Below are 21,589 nucleotides of genomic sequence, written 5' to 3' on the forward strand. Positions count from 1 at the left end.
GTTCTGTCTTAACTCTCAGTCTCAGCTCTCACTCTCTCTCACCAGAAATCTAAATCATCGCCTTCAATCTTTATTTTCAGCATGGGCAGGTATTTCTCATGAATCTTTTCTCTTCTTTTTTGTTTCTAATTTAATTTAGGTTTAAATGTTTGAGGCTGAATTTAGGGATTCTAATTGTGTGTGAATTTAGCTATTTAGGGTTTATATGTGAGTATTAAGGTTAGGTTTAAATGTGAGAACTGAGAACCCCATTTGAATTTAGGGATTAAATTTAGGAATTTTTTATTTTGTTGGATTTTATGCCCCAATGACCAGACCCATACCCATTTCAATATCACCCGAATTCTTAACAAATCACATTTGTTTTTTTTAAAAAACATATAGGTTCTTGTTCTCCATTGCCAACGATCAGCTTCTATACTTGCGTTGTATATGTGTATGGGGTGGGGGAGCTGACTGACTGGTGACGAGCAGGAAGAAAGAGCAAGTCCATTAGTCCAGTTGACTTGTATTGTATATTTATATGCCTTCTTGTTACGTAGTAAAGTATAACTTGTATCTGTATAGTCTCCAGTTGCTGAATAGCACAAGCCATGGGCCAATGGCCATAAAAGCAATCACAGAATTCTAGTAAAAAGAAGACGAAGTTTGGTCCCGTAAAGTGTGAGAGAGTATATGATGTCCGAGCATATGGACACATATTTCATTTGTCAATGCATATGTGATCAACTTGATTGATGTGGGATTGCTTGCAAATTTCAGGTGCCAAGTTTTGTCAGCTCAATCTTAAGTGTTGGAAGTGGAAGTTTGGAAAAGAAGTTGTATATTTCATTATTGCTGGTTTGGTAAGCTTCAAAATTCAATTTTAAATTCTTAGTTGCATATTGCTAGAAGTAAGGTTGCTAGGTGTATATTTTCTGTTTATTAATGAAATTTCCTCGTACTGTCAAGGTTTTTTTTAGCCCACCCCAGTTTCAGATCCTGGATCCGTCCCTGATGGCAAACCGATTGACTTGGCTTATACCCCGTGCAAACCATTTCCAACCATATCTCCCAATCTTTTCTAGCATACCCACATCTCCCAATCATTCTCTCCAAACCAATCAGCATGGCCTCTGTATACACAGCTTGGATTGATCATTTTGGGATGTGTTTGATCAATTAGCACCCAGCCATCTCCACCCAAGCAGCAGGCACTACACATGTTTGACGAATTGCTCCAACCAAGTGAATTGTCTCAAAAGCCACCCAACGCACTTTAACACAAAAAATTACTCCAGTTGGTAACAAATTTAAGCCCAAACAGTTTCTGAAGAGAAGGAACCTCTTGCAACAATGGAGGAAACCCAAATTGAAACCGCCAAACCGTCCCAAACTCTAATCTCTTTCCCTCCTCACTGTCGAAGACACCTCAGGAGCAAAACTTACCGTACCTTGGTTCGCATACTATCTCACTGCTACAACGAGTCACAACATTCAATTCCCTCTCAATTTGTACCTCAGGAGCTTAATCAAGGTAGTTGAATTTGCATAGCTCAGTTTTTTATTTTTTATACTGTTTGGTTATTGAGAAATCAAATTTAACTTAGTGAAACTGATTTCTTCATTACTTCAGTAGCTTAGTGATTTGGAATGTTTAGTTTAAAGTTTTAGAATTTTTGCTTTTATATTTTTACAGCTAATTTTAGGTTTAATTGTGTTGTTTTATTTATTTTTATATTCTTTATTTTGTATTAAGATAATGGCAGCAATGAGTCAGGGCAAGCAACTGAAAAGGAAGTGTATGAGAATGTTGAATTGGTTGCTCCTGAGAGTGTGAAGCCTGATAATTCGGCAGGTCAACGAGTCACGACGGTTGATGAGAGTTCTGATGCTAATGTTTTTCGAGAAACAATAGAGCAGATAGAAGATTTAATGATATCGGAAGATTTAATGATAGCAGATAGAAGATTTAAGATTTAATGCCATCGATTAAGTAAAAATTGCACACTTCACCTGGGGATTAGTAACAAAATTTTCACACACATTCCATATCTTAGCTGGGGGACCAAGATAGAGCAGTTATTAGTAATGAACATAGAGAACAACAACACTACTCTATATAGGCTAAAACACACATCACTTCTTCAGGAGGTCCCGTGAGAAAATCCTCTTGCAGTATGGGCTGGTGCCTAAGATTGTCTGAGGCCTGACTGCATCAACCAGAGAAGCATGAAGAGGGCCTTGCATGAAGAAAAAGGATTAGGACATGAGAGAGAGAGAGAGAGAGAGAGAGAGAGAGAGAGAGAGTCCATTATAAGGTTGAAGAGGACCCTGCATGAAGAAAAAATAATTAGGACATGAGAGAGAGAGAGTGTGTGTGTGTGTTATAAATCACTTTTAAACAAAACTAAGCCCAGCCTACCTTGAAAAACAAAACGACACCACCCTTCGTTCTCTCTCTGGTCTCTCGTTCTGTCTTAACTCTCAGTCTCAGCTCTCACTCTCTCTCACCACTCACCAGGCATCTAAATCATCGCCTTCAATCTTTATTTTCAGCATGGGCAGGTATTTCCCTTGAATCTCTTCTCTTCTTTTTTGTTTTCAATTTAATTTAGGTTTTAAATGTTTGAGGCTGAATTTAGGGATTCTAATTGTGTGTGAATTTAGCTATTTAGGGTTTATATTTGAGTATTAAGGTTAGGTTTAAATGTAAGAACTGAGAACCCCATTTGAATTTAGGGATTAAATTTAGGAATTTTTTATTTTGTTGGATTTTATGCCCCAATGACCAGACCCATACCCATTTCAATATCACCCGAATTCTTAACAAATCACATTTGTTTTTTTTAAAACATATAGGTTCTTGTTCTCCATTGCCAACGATCAGCTTCTATACTTGCGTTGTATATGTGTATGGGGTGGGGGAGCTGACTGACTGGTGACGAGCAGGAAGAAAGAGCAAGTCCATTAGTCCAGTTGACTTGTATTGTATATTTATATGCCTTCTTGTTACGTAGTAAAGTATAACTTGTATCTGTATAGTCTCCAGTTGCTGAATAGCACAAGCCATGGGCCAATGGCCATAAAAGCAATCATAGAATTCTAGTAAAAAGAAGACGAAGTTTGGTCCCGTAAAGTGTGAGAGAGTATATGATGTCCGAGCATATGGACACATATTTCATTTGTCAATGCATATGTGATCAACTTGATTGATGTGGGATTGCTTGTAAATTTCAGGTGCCAAGTTTTGTAAGCTCAATCTTAAGTGTTGGAAGTGGAAGTTTGGAAACCAAGTTGTATATTTCATTATTGCTGGTTTGGAAAGCTTCAAAATTCAATCTTAAATTCTTAGTTGCATATTGCTAGAAGTAAGGTTGCTAGGTGTATATTTTCTGTTTATTAATGAAATTTCCTTGTACTGTCAAGGTATTTTTTAGCCCACCCCAGTTTCAGATCCTGGATCCGTCCCTGATGGCAAACCGATTGACTTGGCTTATACCCCGTGCAAAACCATTTCCAACCATATCTCCCAATCTTTTCTAGCATACCCACATCTCCCAATCATTCTCTCCAAACCAATCAGCATGGCCTCTGTATACACAGCTTGGATTGATCATTTTGGGATGTGTTTGATCAATTAGCACCCAGCCATCTCCACCCAAGCAGCAGGCACTACATTTGTTTGACGAATTGCTCCAACCAAGTGAATTGTCTCAAATGCCACCCAACGCACTTTAACACAAAAAATTAATCCGGTTGGTAACAAATTTAAGCCCAGACAGTTTCTGAAGAGAAGGAACCTCTTGCAACAATGGAGGAAAACCAAATTGAAACCGCCAAACCGTCCCAAACTCTAATCTCTTTCCCTCCTCACCGTCGAAGACACCTCAGGAGGGAAACTTACCGTACCTTGGTTTGCATACTATCTCACTGCTACAACGAGTCGCAACATTCAATTCCCTCTCAATTTGTACCTCAGGAGCTTAATCAAGGTAGTTGAATTTGCATAGCTCAGTTTTTTTTTTTTATACTGTTTGGTTGTTGAGAAATCGAATTTAACTTAGTGAAACTGATTTCTTCATTACTTCAGTAGCTTAGTGATTTGGAATGTTTAGTTTAAAGTTTTAGAATTTTGGTTTTTATATTTTTATAGCTTTTTAGGTTTAATTGTGTTGTTTTACTGATTTTTATATTCTTTATTTTGTGTTAAGATAATGGCAGCAATGAGTCAGGGCAAGCAGCTGAAAAGGAAGTGTATGAGAATGAATTGGTTGCTCCTGAGAGTGTGAAGCCTGATAATTCGGCAGCTCAACAAGTCATGACGGTTGATGAGAATTGTGATGCTAATGTTTTCCGAGAAACAATAGAGCAGATAGAAGATTTAATGATATCGGAAGAGAATGAGTATCTGTCAAAGCAAAAGGACGCGATGGACATTGAAAATATCTTTGGAATTGGTTTTCAAGATTTGGGGTTTGGTCCTGAACAAATGCTGATGGATGAGCTCGAGCAGATTGTGAACGGAAATGAAGACAACACTCCTAAACCCTCAACCACATCATTGGATCAGAACCCGAGTGGGAACGATAAAGTTGAATTGTTTAATAACCAAGAACGTGATGACTTTCAACGCGGTGTTGCAGTGAGATCTGAAAATGTGGATCAAAAGGTTTGTGACGCCTTTGATTCGTCTTTAAATAATACTGTGGTTGGTGAAATTTCAAATCAAAAGGAGTCTAATGAACACTACGATTCCTTGAGGACTAACACATTGGTTGTAGAGCCTATAATGCAACATAAAGGAATGGAGACTTCTGTATCTGCTGGGGGTGATACAGAAGCCTTTGATTTCTCTTTAAACAAAGACATGGTTGTTGAAGCTTCAAATCCTAGTGAATGTAACAAAGACAAAAGTTCTACACAGAAAACTAATTATTTGGAAGTAGAGCATGAAATGCAGCCGAAGGATAAGGAACTGGAGAAAATAGCTTGCACCAGAAATGGGATGACTTCTCCCAACCATATGAATGATAGAGATATTGAAGAGGGAGAAATTTCTGGTGAGGACGGTACAGATGACCAATCAATAGATATGATTTTGCATGATACAGTAATGTTTGAGGAAAAGAAGGTCAATGAGGTGCAAATATGTAAAGATGTAATTGGTAGAAAAGAGCACCCTTGTAAGGAAGCAAATGGAATATATTTTGACTATGATTCCTTTCTGGTTGATACTGCTGACAATGTAAAAAATGGTGGAGGAGTGGAACTCAGAGAAAGTAAAAGAACTGAAAACATTTGTAGACCAGGAGTTGTTAGGGGTAAATATATGAAAGCTATAAAGGCAGATGACTTTGATCCTTTGGTAGAGAGTGGAAGAATTGAAAAGAAAAATAGCCGAGTTAGGGAGGTTATTGACTGTCCAGCGTTTTGTACTAATAATCTACCATTGCATGAACAAATCTCAAAGAAAAATACAGCTGGAACCCATGGAATTGCATCTGAAGAAAAGGTATTTTTTTCACTTGTGTATTTTCTTTTCCTTAGATGCATGTCCATATATTCTGTTTTCTTTTCGTACATTCTGTATACTCGTACCAATGTAGCTGTTGGCATGGTACATTTTGTGATGTATCAATATGCCACGTTCATTATTTAGAGTTGCTGCTCAATTCATTGAGCAGAAACTCTACCACATACATACACATTGCTCTTTTGCCAGAGAGTCTTGAGTTTGAGTTAATTTTTAGTTTGACACATTGCTCTTTTGGTCCATATGTAACCACTATGGTTTATTGGTGATCATGTGCAGTGGGATGCCGTTGCCTGTAATAAGAAAAAGCGTGGTCTTCCTTCAAAGGAATCAAAAGAAAGGAAAAAGGTATTACATATTAGTTATTACTTACATTGCAAAGAGATCTTATTGCAAATCTCTTTGGAACTCCCATTTGGAAAAGTAATTGAAAAGTTTCTCAATATGTTCAGTGCTTAAGGGCAACATATTGTAGCTGCTTGTAAATGTACATTGATATTTATTTTTCATGAACAATGCACCTTGCAGGCAAAAGACCGAAAGAAACGAGCAGAAAAGAACAGGAAACTTGGTGTTAAAAGGCTGAAGCTGCTTCCAATACAGAAACCAAAAACTGTAAATTATTGCCGCCATTATCTAAAGGGAAGGTGCTACGAGGTTGAGCTTTCAATTCTATCAATCTTGTTGATTTATATTGATTTTTTAACTTTACTTTATATTTGTCCTAAAGCAGCGTGCCTTGATTTTGCTTATTGCAAAAGTACTTGATTTTTGACCATACGCAGAACTGTTTTCCTCATAATTATTTCTTTGTAGAGTTGCGAAAGCAATGTCTTTTCTTTTATTTCTTTTTAAAACAATTTTGGGGTGTGAATGATCTATCATCATTTGATTTCCTTCCCTTAGCTCTCTCCTCATTTATCATGTTTTGTTTTTGTTTTTGTTTCACAGGGTGAAAAATGCAAATTTTCACATGATATGGTGCCTCTAACAAAATCCAAGGTATGTCAATTGACTGGATTCTTAATGCTTTCTCGTAGTGCTAGTTGCTTTAATTGAAGGATTTTTTTTTAAGATCGCTTCTTTTACCAACCCCAAAATTTTCATCCCACCTCTTTGTAAAATTTTCAATTACACTTTTATCCTTCTATGAATTGCCTAAAATGACAAACATTAAACAAAAATGAAAAATGGAACTGGAGGCTGGCATGGCCACCATCATCCCTAACTAGCTATAAAACATTAAAAAAAAAGGGTAGGCTAGGTATTTTGCAAATATTGGTGGGTGTGTTAAGCAATATGATTTTTAAAATTTTAATAGGAGGGTTAGCAAAACAGATAGGTGGGATGAGCAGAGTGGGTGGTGGTAATAGAAGTACTCTATAAATGGTACCTAAACTCTATGAAGGATATAATGCACTTTCCTTGTCTTGTATTCTGGTGTTGCAGCCCTGCAGTTTTTTTGCACGTGGGTTATGCATGAAAGGGGATGACTGCCCATATGATCATCAGCTTATCAAGTATCCCTGTGACAAATTTATTGCCAATGGTTTCTGCAGCAGAGGTGATAAGTGTTTGTATTTGCACAAGGTACATTCTTGCCTGTATAAGATGCTACTTTGAGCCACTTATAATGTAAAGCCTGCTTGGTGAGTTCTATCACAGTATATTGCATGTGTAAATTAACTGACTATATCTGCCCTGAGTTATCATTAGCTCTTACCTAATTCAGTTACTACTAAAATAAGTTATATTTTGCTGATCAAATTTACAATTTTTCTAAGATGACATCCAAGGAAGACAGTGCAACTGCTGCTTGCAAACCTGAATTGACGCCTTCCTCGGTGCAAGGTAATTCTGGATCTGCACAAGTGAAAATCGGCTCTGCCTCCCACAAGAATGCCCATACTCTCAGTAATACTGAACTGCAGTTGAAACAACCTGTTCTGGCTACCAAAGGAATTTGCTTCTTCTCTACTGGGAAACCATCATTAGTTCATTCTAGTATGTATAAACAAGGAGCCTTGACCCTGGATAGGAATACTGGTACCAAAGCTGGGAACTTGATAGACCAAAGTCCATCAAGTTCCTTTCAAAATTCAAATGACATTTTGATGAGAACACCACCAGTAGTCACTCCTAAAGGAATAAATTTCTTATCATTTGGAAAAGCTTCACCAGATGATGCCAGTGGTACAAACCAAGTCTGTCATCAGACAAGCCCAAGTGTGCCAGAGACTGTTCAAAACTCGAATGGGATGCTACAAGTTAATCAACCTGCAGCAGCACCACAGGGACTAAACTTTTTTTCTTTTGGGGAAACTTCCGTAGCCAACACTAGTAGTGGAAAACTGGTCAGCTTGGCTTCCGGTTGTGGTAATAATGGGAATCAGACAAGACAAAGTGTGTCCGAGACTGTTCAAAACTCGAATGGGATGCTAAAAGTTAATCAACCTGCAGCAGCACCACAGGAACTAAACTGTCCTTCATTTGGGAAAGCTTCCATAGCTAACTCTAGTAGTGAAAAACCAGTTAGCTTGGCTTCTAGTTGTGGTAACAATGGGGATCTTACAAGCCCAAGTGTGTCCAGGACTGTTCAAAACTCAATTGGGGTGCTTAAAGTTAATCAGCCTGCAGCAGCACCACAGGGACTAAAATTTTTTTCTTTCGGGAAATTTTCTGTAGCTAACTCCAGAAGTGAAAAACCTGTTAGCTTGGCTGCCAATTGTGGTAACAATGGGGGTTTTCATGAGAATCAAAATAGAGTTGATAACTCTCAAAACTCAAGTGCAATCTCACTGAAGCTGCCACATTCTCCACTTACTTCGGGTCAATCTTCAGATCACATAGCATCCAGGTTTCATAAAGACATAGACAAATCATCTCAGAGGGCATTCTTTTCGACACTTGCATTTGCAGCAAAGTATGAAACCAAAAGGATGAATCAGTCAATTGGTTCTACCAGTACTCAGGTTGATAGGGACACTAAGAATAGTAGTGTGAGTGAAGGTTTGCAGAATGACACTGCAAAAGCTCTTAAAATTTTGGATTTCTTGTCCGGTATTGGTAGTAAAACCAAGCAGTAGATGCATTTGCATGGTGTTTAACAGAACTGAGTCCTACACAGGATTGGATGGCAAGAAGGGGCTCCTCCTGCAGCCAGAGTCAAGATTTTTGTTTCTTCAGTTTCGTAAAACTTAACAGAAAAATTACAAGGCTAACAAGTAGCATCTCGCTTGCCCTTCTATTTTCAGCAGCTTTTGACAAGGTACAGTTTGGATTTTTTTACCTGTGAACAGTATTTTCTTATATGCTGAGGCAACCGTGCGGATAATAGGTCAAGGCTAACTTGGATATAACAGCTAGTGTTTGAACTTGGAACACCCATCACCCTATAGTTACTGACAATTAATTATGTTAAAATTATAGGTATATATACAGCATTTGTCATATGTTACTTGTAAAATTTTAATACACTAATATAATAAATTCATACACACTATCTTAAACTCAAAAAATATGATATTACTGCTAAAAAAATTCTCTTATAAGCAAGAGAATCTTATTAATAGCATATTACTAATTAAAATTTACATGAGCCCAAAGTTGGATTGAAAGGTAAGAATTTAAACACTTGGAACTATTTTGTCAATGAAATTCTTGTGGAGGAGCTTTTTTTATCATTTTTGCCCATTATTATGTTTAACATGGATTAGTTTAGCCTTTTAAAATCACCAATAATGAGAGTAAATTTTTACTATGCATTTGGATGAAGTAGTTTGAAACTACTAAGAAATTCACAAATGACGAAATTTAAAATGATGTGATTTAAAATTTTAGAATATGTAAATTCTCTTGTTTGGATAACATGTAAACATAATGAAATTTAAATACGAAATTAATAGTAGTTTTATTTTTTGATGCATCAATTATAAAAGAGTGATGGTGATGATGGCAACAATAAAAATGATGTTTGTGGTGAGTTGATGATGGTGGTAAGGGTGATGGTCCATGGGTAGTGGGAGAAATGGTGATGGCGAAAATTGGGGTGTTGGCGGTGGCGGTGGCAGTGGTAGCAGTGACGACGGTGGTGGTGATAGTGGTAGCAGCGGCAACGTTGATGGTGGCAGCAGCAGCGAGGCGGTGTCAGTGATGATGACGGTGGCGGTGGCGGTGTCGATGGTGGTGGCAGCAGCGAGGCGGTGTCAGTGATGATGACGGTGGCGGTGGTGGTGGTAGCGGTAGCAACGGCATGGTGGTAGTGGTGGTGGTATTGTGATTAATTGTAAAAGTGATGGGTGGGCACGATTTATTATTCTTTTGTAAAAATTGAAATTTTGAAAATAACATCAATTTCGGTGGAATTTAGTGCCCTCAAATCTCAAGTTCTTCACATAAAATTTACAAAAATTTACAAAATTTTGTATTTATGGACTCAAACAAAGAAATTAGAGCATGTAATTTCTTAAATACTGAATTTTTTTTACATTCCAAGTTTTTTTTTTTTCATCCAAACACACCAACGGGTGTATACACTCATTTGTTATATTTATTTATTAGCTTTTATCACAAATGGTCCCTCAATTTTAACAAAAATATCAATTTAGTCTTTAATGTGCATTTTTACTTAATGTGGTCTTTCATATTTACCACTGCTTATTAATGTTCTTCTGTTTAATTACATTTGAATTGCCATAGAAAATCTCACACGTAAAGAGGTCCAGTGGGCCTCACCCAACCCAAATGTTGGACCTTTGTAGGAGCCTTATTAGTACTTACAGCAATCTTTATAATAGGAGTTCCAATTGTATACAATTGTAGGTTCACCCTAAAAAATATTATGCATAAGAATTCACAAATTAGTAAAATTACCGAAATTAATTAAGAATAGATATCCTTCTATAAATAGACAAATACCAGATTAGATTTTGGTTGTTCTTTTTTGCATGTAGGCTTTCACAATTTTTTACGTTCGGATTAGGGCTGCCCATCGGTCAGTTCGGATCGATATTGAGGCTTACCAAACCAAAACCAAAAAATTCGGTATTTTTCGGTTTCGGTATTTTTCGGTTCGGTATTTTTTGTAAACTTCAATTTTTTGTTCGATTTCGATAATTTTGATATCGGATACTTTCGGTTCATTTTCGATTTACTTCGGTATATCTTCGGTTCATTTTCAATTTACTTCAATATATCTTCGGTTCATTTTCGGTTTAATTATAATAATACTAATTATTATATACCAATATAAATTAAAATTTAATCAAATATGATGCATAAAATATAATATTTGATGAATATATATTTGTACGAGTAGTATTGGTAATTTAGTATAGTACTAGTATTAATTGCAATAATATTAATATTAGTAATAATATATATTAGTATAATTAGTTTAATAATATGTATTAATACATATCCTATTAATTTAGTATGTATATATGTTAAGTCAGATTTACTAAGGGGCCACATTGTTTTTAATTTCAAACCTTGGATTTCAAATTGCCAAAATTGAAACCTAAGGGAGCAACTTGACAATCTGAGCAAACCTCAGGGGTGCAAAGTGAATTTGCTCTTAAATTAATTGTTGGGTAAAGTACAATTTAGTACCTTAACTATACCACGTATTTTAACTTGGTATCTCGTCTTCAAAAAGTGGGATCCACATACCTCTATTTCAATTTGGTGACAAGTTAGTACCTCCGTTAAGTCATCCGTCAGGAGGCCTGTTAAGTGATGACGTGGCACTGACTAAGCGCGATACACACTGCTATATGAGCCTAACACATTGCCACGTTGGCAAAAAAAATATAAAGATAATAAAAAAATTAGCGACTTATGCATCCATTTAACAATATTTTGTTTGTTTGCCTTGATATAGAGAATGTTAGTGTAGTGGAGTTTAGGGTTTTGTTAAAGAGGAGAGGTGTGTAGAGATATAGAGATGAGTGCAAATGTTGGGTATAAAGAGCTGTTAGGTATACTGACGGTGTAGTTTAAATTAAAAGCAAATTTCACTTTACACCCCTGAGGTTTGCTCAGATTGTCAAGTTACTCCCCGGTTTTAATTTTGGCAATTTGGACCCAAGGTTTGAAATCAAAGACAATGTGGCAACTTGACAATCTGAGCAAACCTCAGGAGTGCAAAGTGAAATTTGCTCTTAAATTAATTATGGGGTAAAATACAATTTAGTACCTCAACTATACCACGTATTTTAACTTGGTATCTCGTCTTCAAAAAGTGGGATCCACATACCTCTATTTCAATTTGGTGACAAGTTAGTACCTCCGTTAAGTCATCTGTCAAGAGGCCCGTTAAGTGATGACGTGGCACTGACTAAGCGCGTTACACACTGCTATATGGACCTGACACATTGCCACATTGGCAAAAAAAATATAAAGATAATAAAAAAATTAGCAAATAAAAAAATAAGAATTCAAAACATTTAAAACAGACAAAATTTTTTTAAAATAACCCAAATTAAAAATAACAATAAAAAAAATAAAGAAAAGCCCAACAGCCCTTCTCCTTAGTCCTTCCCCACGCAGCACCCCACCCCCAACCCAAAACCCGACCAACAGTCCTTCTCCTTAGTCTTTTCTTCAACTCGCCGCCGTGGGTCGTTGTCGGGACAAGGGATTGGTACCAAATTTATCAGCAAGATGAGAGGAAGCTTATGGTGGAGGTAGGAGGTCACGTCGTGGCTGGAATCGGCTAATCGACAATGAGGATTTTCGGACTTATTTCTCTTCAATTCAGTGTGTTGGTAGCTCTAATGGTGGAAAGGATGACAGAGGGAGAAAGAGGATGAAGAGACGGTTCTAACGCCACTGGCCGAAAATGGAAGATGGGTTCGGGTCGGGTCGAACGTAAACGGAAACAAAGAAAGAAGAAGTAGCTAGGAGATTTTTCTGTTTATCATTCAAATGATGCCATATGGTGATGTTAAGCAGGATATAGATCAATGATTTTAATTTGGAAGTAGATGATTAGGATAGCAGGTCAATGTTGGATTTTTAAGTTTATCTTGTTTTTTGAAATTACAAACAATTCTTTTACATTAATGTTTTAGGGCCTTTTGGTTAAAATATATTGGAATTGGATGTGTGGTTGATTTAGCAATTGGTTGATTGTGTTTCTGCCAGCTCCAAGCCATCAAAGTTTTTATAGATGAGCATGTTAATCTTTTAAAACATATCTCATAATTTAAGACAAAGAAATGAATTAGAGAAACTCAAAAAAGATGCTTAACTTTAATTTCCTTTACCAGAAGTCAGGATGCAAAAGAACAGGCATACGAAAATGATGCTCTCTTTTTGCTTTAAACGAATAGAAAAAAGAGCATCATTTGAAAATGATATCCTGCATGTAAACAAATGTGTTAACTTTTAATGTAATTGTTTTTTTACTGTAAAGTCTATAATTGTTTTTTATTCCAATTTCTTTTATTGTTTTTTATTGTAATTCTTTTTTGGGTTTTTTTTTAAAGCCCAATTATTAAATAACAGTGATTGTGCGGCCCAGTTGCAAAAATGCGGTACCAACGCGGCCCACTTTTAAAATGGCCCGGAAGACTCGCAACAAAAACCATTAAAAAACAGCAAATTTACGGGCCCTGCCACCGGTTCCTTTAACTATCCGTTAATTGCCATAACTGCAATTAACCTCTTAAAACCTCTTTAAACCGTATTAGCAGATGATTATAAAAAAATAACGAATCAAAGAGCCTTCTGGAATCAAAAACACCAAGAACAAAAACCGTCTTTGATTGCCTTGAAGAATAAAAAACCATAGACCTATTCTGAACGAGAGAAAGAGAAACAAAACCTGGTAGCTACTGACCACCATTGTCGAGGAAGAAGAAGAAGCGACACCCAATTTCTACCTCAATAGCTACTGACTTCCAGGTACAATTTCTTCTACAAAACATTATATATTGAACCGAGTACCAAAAACAATTTTCAACGAAAAACCTAGACCCATTTCAATGAAAGACAGTATTGTCAATATCTACTAATAGCCATAAACTCATTTCTATATTTACTAAACGGTTGCTTTTTAATGGTTTTCCAGACCCATTCTCGAAAAGAGATCCGAGCAGAGAGAAAGAAAACCCTAATAACTACTAACCAACATTGTCCAAGAAGAAGAAGAAGAAGCTACCTCAATAAAACATTGAAGAAGAAGAATAAGCTACTGACTACCAGGTACTATTGGGTTGCTTGGTAATATATGCCATTGTCTGGTTAAATTGCCTATGTTTATGTAATATTCCCCAATGTCAAATACGTGGGATTCTAATTGATCTATATGCATATGGTAGTCGTCTAATTGATATAGATTAATATCTAATTTGTGAGATTCTAATTGTTACTGGCTGGTAGTAACAATTGGAATCTCACAAATTAGATATTGGCACTGTCTATGCAGATTTTCCAATAACAAATACGTGAGATTCTAATTGTTACTGGATGGTAGTAACAATTGGAATCTCACAAATTAGATATTGGCACTGCCTATGAAGATTTTCCAATGACAAATATGTGGGAGTCTAATTGTTACTGGCTGGTAGTAACAATTAGAATTTCACATTTGGTAGTAACTATCTGCTTTTTTGCAACCATATTGCAGGATTCAAAGAAAATGGCCACAAAAAAGGCAATAACAAGTGCAAAAGAAAAAAGGATTATACCAAAACAGTCCGGAAAAATTCAGTACAGGTGCAACATGGTTGCATTCCAAAATACTATGGACAAAATTAAAGATGACCTGACTGCCAAGGCATACGAGAAGCTACAGAAAACACCTTTTTGGCCACTTATAAATGCATTTCGCAATGAAATGATGGGAAGCAACCCTGTGAAATCAGACGACGGTGTTGGATTCTTCATCCAAGCATACAACAAGGAAACAGAGAAGTTCCATTTTGGTAAGAAGGAAGTAGAACTTACAACAAGTGACATTGCTGATTTATTTGGGCTGCCAGAATTGGGAAATGAAGTTCTCTTGACAAAAAAAGGTTTCAAGAAATCCAAGTTCATTACAGATCACTTTAAGGATGATGAACAAAGGATAAATAGAACCTCAGTGCAAAATGCTCTCTATAAAGTAGTAGAGGAAGGAAAACAACCTCAGACACCAGTAGGGAATCAGAAAACTTCGAGGAAGAGAAGACTGAAAGACAACAGTGACGATGTTGTACGTCTGATAATTTTGTACCTGTTGGCTACTTTCCTATTCCCAAACTCTGGATACCACCTTGCTTGGGACTTGGTCAAGCATGCTGAAGACTTGGATGAAATGGTACATAAAGCATGGGCAAAGGGAGTACATGATTACTTGCACAAATCATTGTGCAAAGACAGTAAATCAATGGCTGGTTGTGTTGTTGCCATACTGGTAAGCACTAAACTGAATTCATTAAATATGAATGTATTATTTTAGACACTATGTTTAACCATTTTTGTACGATTTTTCTCTTTGATGAATTCCAGTATTTGATATGCAAAAAGACAAACATCATTAATCCAATCAAGGGCAGAGAGGAGGAAACTCCTGGCATAGTCAAATGGGATCTGGATGATCTCAATCTCAAGTTGAAACATTACAGACTTGAAGACTTTGAGGTAAAAAAGCAAAACAAAACATAGTTACTTTATACTAGTAACTATTTTCAAAACCAAAATACTAACAATCTTCACTTTAAATTGTGAATAACATGTTTGATGATGAAGAAATAGGGGAGAAACCAACTAATGAGGAAACATGCCGGATAGGAGACACAGAAGATTCAGAAGAAGATAAAGATCCACAACCGACACTCCAAGATTGGTTAGATAAAAAAGACAAAGAGGAGGAAATGGAAGTAGAACCGTCACTCGAAGCTTGGGTAAGAATTCAAAAATAATAACAAAAAGCCACTGCATATTTATTGTGCATGTTTGTTGTATAAGTTGCCACTATTAGACAATAACAAACACCAGAAAACCAGAAATTGCCACTGCCTATGCATATTTCTTAATTGTTATGTATATGCCATACTTCCTTTTATTTTGTGTCTTTTATGAGCAACCAAACAGTAGCAAAAATGTGGGATTCTAATTGTTACTTCAAGGTAGTAACAACTGGAATTTCTCATATTGGTGTGCCTATTTCCTACTGTCAAATATGTGGGATTCTAATTGTTACTTCGAGGTAGTAACAACTGGAATTTCTCATATTGGTGTGCCTATTTCCTACTGTCAAATATGTAGGATTCTAATTGTTATTTCCATATAGTAAAAACTGGAATTTCTCATATTGGTGTGCCTATTTCCTACTGTCAAATATGTAGGATTCTAATTGTTACTTCCAGGTAGTAACAACTGGAATTTCACATTTCCGTTTGTAATAAAATGCCACTTTATCAAAGTAACAATATGGCAAACACTAACATTTTCTTTTATGCATGCAGTTAGACCGCTTTGAAAGTGAGCAAATCAGTAAAGGGGATAAGAAGGACATGGAAGAATTCCGTAACATCTATGAAGAAGTCATAAAGGAATTAAAGACATTAGTGGTAAATGAAGATGAAGATGAAGATCACAATGAAGATGAAGATGAAGTCACAGGCAAAAAATTGATTAAATAACTCACCACTTACAATGCCATACTTGATGAGAAAAATGCTAGTTATTGGCAAATGGTTCTCACTGCAAAGGACGAAATTGGGAAACTCAAGAGTGACAATTATGAACTAAGCCAAGAAAATAAGAAATTGAAAATGATGAACAACAAAGTTAAGCAATTACTCAATGAAGAGAAAGAAAAGAGAAGAAGTGATATAGAGGAACAACAAGTCCAAGAGGCCAAAACAAAATCAATCTTTGAAGAGATTGAGAAGCTGAAAGAAACAATTTCAAGACAAAAAGAGATGATTGAGAAGTTGGATAACAGTGGGAACATTGAGTGCCAAGCACAAAGGTCAGGCCCACTTGTCTCACCTGAAAGAGACGAGCAAATGGAAGGAGAGCATCCAGTTGAAGATTCTTTTGAGCATCAACATGAGCCTCAAGCCGCAAGGACTCCTCAACAAGGGCATACAGCTGAAGACTCTTCTGAGCATCAAGATGAGCCTTCACCATCTTTTGCCTTTGAGAATGCTACCTCAGTTGAATTAACTCCCAATCAACCTGCAAAGAATCAACCTGAACAGTCTTCTCCCTGCCTTGCAATTGTACAATACTCAATGATGGGAAGGCTAAAGGAGAGAGAAGACAGAATTAGGAAGGTTGATGATATATATGAATACAACTTTGAACCAAGGAAGAAGAAGAAAGCTGCAAGAAAAGACGTACTAGAATTGCCACACAAAATAAGAAATATAAAGACAAGAGTTGAAAAAGGCAAAGGAAAAAGTGAACAACCAAACTTTGATTTGGACCTGGACCTGACCCAAGAAGATCATGACCTGACCCAGGAATGTGATACAAACTTAACACTACAAGCTACAAAAAGACCAAATCTCGAAAACATAAAGTTGTCAAAGTATCCGGTCTTCAAATTATTGAATGAAAGAGTTCAACAACTCCTAATTGAATTTTGGACAAATGCCCCACACAGGTACTATTCCATTTTTATGTTGAATTTTAAAACACCTAATTGCCACTGCCAGGCAGTAACAATAGCTTAAGCTACTGACACACACTGACTACAACATACTGTTTATGCAGCACCTTACTATGACAAAAAGGAGAAGGTGGAATCAGTGCAATCTCTAGACAAGATGTTCTAAACTTGATCATGGACAATGCAGTGGAAAATAATGTAAGACCAATTTCTACGCAAACTCAAATTAATTTAAAGAGTAAAAATTATTGTAAACTACTTAACATTGTTTAAATCTTGCATACCAGGTGATTGATGTATTTGGAGAACTACTGCAAGAGGAAATGGACAAAATAGAATCTGAAACACCTGCAAAGTCAACATTCCTCACAACCTTTGCTTCAGTAAGTTCATTTAAAACTTCATTACTCAAAATTAACCAAGACTTCATCATTGTTACTGACAGTCAGTGGCAATTCAATAACAGATTAAGGATGCAAAAGATGATCAGTTGGGGATAGAACAATTCCTTTTTGAACCTCTCCTTAATTGCTTGGGGAAGTCGAACAAGATATTCATCCCAATGGTCACTTCTGAAGCTTTTCATCACACACTACTTGTGATGGATAAGGATGCGGGAAATTGGCTTCACTTCAACCCCCTGAAGCAAAGAAGGATCGAGATGGATATATGCTACAAAAAAGCTCAAAGACTGGTATGAAATGTGTTTAAAGTTCATAAAACTAAATTCTATGTACTTAAAGATTGATATGAAATGTGTTTAAATTTTTAAGAACAATGTACTTTAAAATGCAGAAAGCGCGCGTGGATAGCTGGATCTATGTCATGCAGGAAGTAGCGGATAGTATTCTAGAATCAAGAATAAGAAGAAAGCTAAGCAAAGAAGCACTGCAAGAGAGTTCAAATTCACTGAAGTTGAGCTCACAGATGACAATGAAGCAACACTCAGATGGTTGAAAGACTTCAGCAATGACTACGAACTTCACCAATCTAAAATTTGTCCACAGCAGTCAGAGACATCGTAAGTCGTCTACCATATGCATATAGATCAATTTCAACAAAATTATTAAAAAAATAATCTTAAACTGATGTCATTCAATTTTATAATTTGCAGATTGGATTGTAGGGTCTTTGTCGTGTATTATATGGACAAAGTTTCAAAAGAAGAGCTGAATAACAACAAAATCACAAAAAAGGACATTCAAAAGTTCAAAGCAAATATAATTGAAAGGTTCATTAACCATGAACAAAGCTGGACTTCACAGCAACTTCAATCCTTCAAGAAAATCTAGAACAAGGACTGATCAAACTCTGTGCTATGCCAAAGAAAGACTTTACCTACTGCTTTTTTATGTTTTAAAATTCAAGTTTATGTATTTTTGTTTCAAACATATTGCAGAATTTTATTTCTATGTTGAACTCTTTTGTCTTTTTTATATTGAATTTTAAAATGCTTAACAGGTTGACATTGCCACACAATGGAACAATATGTGATTGCCACTGCTAGACAGTAACAATATGTGATTGCCACTGCCAGGCAATAACAAATAATGTGATTAAAACAGTAACAAGGAAACCACAAAACATGCATGGACTTCACAAACCACCATATTAAAACAAGCACAACAATTTAAATCATAAGAATAACATAAACAAAAATTAAGAGATGAAAAAATATCATTTCCAAAAGCCAAAACAACATAGTAACAAAATGTTACTATGCAACAGTAACAAAAAATATCTATCCAAAATATCATTTACAAATGGGCTCCTATTAATCAAGTCACATATTGCCAATGCATGGAAGTGGCAATCATAAAATGTCCTCAATTGTTTAAAACCTATAAACCAATAAACTGTCAGGCAGTACCATTATTACTAAAACCTAGAGCAACCATAAAACTAAATTGGCTCTCTACATGTCTTCCGGTTATGACCATCAGGTTTTCCGCAGCGACTACACTTTCTGGCACGAGCAGCTTCTTCACCTATACACTTCGACCTGTTTGTCTTTGGCCTACCACAAGGTCTCTTTGTAATAGGAGGCTGAACTATCATAGCATCTTGACTAAAATCATATAATGCCTGAGCAATATTTGGAACCGGAAAAATTGGAAACTCATAAGAACCTTTAAAAGACTCTGTCTTGAAATAACTGTCAATGAAACTATACATTGAAGCTCCATGTCTCTGAATGGCAGCAAAAGCATGAGCACAAGGGAACCCTGAAACACGCCACTCATGGCATGAACAAAGATTCTTTTCCAAATCTACACACACAGTCACCTTTCCTTCAACTTGGTAGACATGAGATGAAGATCGAATCACCTTCCAGTGCAAACCAACTTTGGATCTCTCTCTCAACTTCAGTTCCAAATTAGGACAAAGCTCAGTAGACCACGATTTTGCCTCTATTTTTCGATTTGCCATATTCTCCATCACTTTGGTTCTAATGCCTTCAATCATATCTAAAATGGGGAGGGACCTCAGCTCCAAAATCCAAAAATTAAATGACTCGGACACATTGTTGCACATTTCCCCATACCTGTTACCTTTAAAAAACGCATTAAACCATTTTTCATATGGTGCTTCTGCCAAAAAGTCAATAGCAGGACGACCACCCTCTGCCTCCAGCTTCCCAGCAGATAAGTTAAATGCCTCCTCAGTACGTGCATAAGCACAACACATGAACAAATATAAAACCCTCTCACGCATATACTTATTGTGTGTTGTCGGATACCTATTTGCAAGGTTACGTTTCAAATGCTGAAAACAAAAACTGTGAGGCCAACCCGGAAAAACAGTAGCAATAGCGTTGATGAGACCAGCATTCCGTGAACCACGTCCAATTATCTTCAGTCTCCGAATCCACAATTCATATGAGTAATCACATTTTCTCTTGTGGCAGTACTTTTACTTCTTTCTTCTATAATTTCAATTGCCTTTGTAGTAGAAAGGAAAAAGAAGCATCAGCATCCAGAAGAAACCATTGCGCATGAAGAGGTTTCTTTTTCAGTATTAAATTTTGATGGAAAAACCATGTATGAGGAAATCATAACGGCAATCGAGGATTTTGACTCTAAATATTGCATTGGGAAAGGAGGATATGGAAACTTCTTCAGAGTAAATTTGCGATCCGCCAGCATAGTTGCAATGAAGAAACTTCATTTGCTATGCAATGTTGAGAAGAATTTTCAAAAGGCGTTCTTGAATGAAATAAGGGCACTAACGGAGATACCGAAATATTGTGATGCTTTATGGTTTTTGTTCCCATAAATGGCACCCATTTTTGGTGTATGAGTATCTAGAAAGGGGTAGCTTGGCCACAATGCTGAGAAAGGATGATGAAGCTAAAGAATTGGGGTGGAGAAAAAGAGTGAATATTGTTAAAGGTGTAGCTTATGCCTTGTGCTACATGCACCACAATTGCTTGCCACCAATTGTGCATCGGGACATATCAACCAAGAACATTTTGGTGGATTTTGAATATGAGGGCTTTGTTTCAGACTTCGGCACTGCTAAGTTCTTAAACCCAGACTCAACTAATTGGACTGCCCTTGCGGGCACATACGGAAATGTGACACTAGGTAATACTGTGGTTTTATGTCTTTGATATTATTGTATATTTAACATGTTTTATGGTTTTAGTTTTAGACCAATGATTCGTTTTCAGGGTTAGGATGAGGTTAATTAAGGATAAAAATGTTACACTTCTAATTAATCATTGATTGCATGATACACTTTATGCAAACTTTCATTGAATAGTTATACCTACATACTAACAATGCCATTGTTATGAGCTTTTTCTTTAAGCAAAGCTTGCTTATACAATGGAAGTGAATGAGAAATGCGGTGTGTATAGCTTCGGAGTAGTAACACTAGAAATAATTTTGGGAAGGCATCCGGGTGATCTTCTCTCATCTTATCTTTAGGGTCATCATCATGATCATCCTCTTCATCTTCATCTGCATTACCAGCCCATCAAATTCCAATTGTGGAGTTTTTGGACAAACGCATTTCCCCTCCTACACATCAAGAAGCAGGGGAAGTGCTCTCTCTTGTGAAGACAGCGTTTACCTGCTTGAATGCCCGTCCACAATCCCGTACAACAATGAAACAAGTTTCTCAATACCTCTTTGCTCAAAGTCTGCATTTGTCAAAGCCATTGGGTTTGATAACCTGTGGTGAATTGCTTTCTCTCCATGGTTTCACTACTTGAGGAAGTTTCTTATTTCCTATACATATTTGACTTTGTGTGAGCTTTCTTTTTAGAAGAAAGATTCTTCTTCGATTGTACCTTATTGTAATCTATTTCACGTACTTGCATGTGTACTGTGGCTCTTATATACTCCATGTGGTGTGCCTCAATGTTAAAAGTTTGTTGTTTTCCATGTGAGAAATTTAAGAGGATAAAGCAATGGTTTCTATTTGTATAATGGTTTGATATATTTATATACAGTGCATTC

General features: G+C 36.4%; 3 protein-coding genes and 1 pseudogene across 3 annotated transcripts; 3 read left to right on the forward strand and 1 right to left on the reverse strand.

The window, feature by feature from the left end:
- LOC147279953 (uncharacterized) lies at positions 1 to 9,447 on the forward strand. The gene is made up of 11 exons (XM_086252101.1): positions 1 to 89; positions 763 to 845; positions 952 to 1,516; positions 1,739 to 1,960; positions 3,756 to 3,974; positions 4,194 to 5,494; positions 5,795 to 5,863; positions 6,044 to 6,172; positions 6,467 to 6,517; positions 6,965 to 7,105; positions 7,300 to 9,447. Exons 3-11 carry the CDS (start codon positions 1,336 to 1,338, stop codon positions 8,599 to 8,601), a joined length of 3,615 nt encoding a protein of 1,204 aa, XP_086108227.1. The 5' UTR covers positions 1 to 89; positions 763 to 845; positions 952 to 1,335; the 3' UTR covers positions 8,602 to 9,447.
- A 79-nt stretch (positions 9,448 to 9,526) lies between these two features.
- LOC147279954 (uncharacterized) lies at positions 9,527 to 15,256 on the forward strand. Its single transcript, XM_086252102.1, has 4 exons — positions 9,527 to 9,697; positions 14,148 to 14,915; positions 15,011 to 15,142; positions 15,251 to 15,256. Exons 1-4 carry the CDS (start codon positions 9,527 to 9,529, stop codon positions 15,254 to 15,256), a joined length of 1,077 nt encoding a protein of 358 aa, XP_086108228.1.
- A 3,769-nt stretch (positions 15,257 to 19,025) lies between these two features.
- On the reverse strand, positions 19,026 to 19,838 carry LOC147279955 (uncharacterized). Its single transcript, XM_086252103.1, has one exon. It carries the CDS (start codon positions 19,836 to 19,838, stop codon positions 19,026 to 19,028), a length of 813 nt encoding a protein of 270 aa, XP_086108229.1.
- A 48-nt stretch (positions 19,839 to 19,886) lies between these two features.
- LOC147279956 (MDIS1-interacting receptor like kinase 2 pseudogene) lies at positions 19,887 to 21,342 on the forward strand (annotated as a pseudogene).
- Positions 21,343 to 21,589: the final 247 nt, after the last annotated feature.

This window comes from Dryas octopetala, chromosome 7, assembly GCF_963921425.1.
Source record: "Dryas octopetala chromosome 7, drDryOcto1.1, whole genome shotgun sequence".
Lineage (NCBI taxonomy): Eukaryota > Viridiplantae > Streptophyta > Magnoliopsida > Rosales > Rosaceae > Dryas > Dryas octopetala.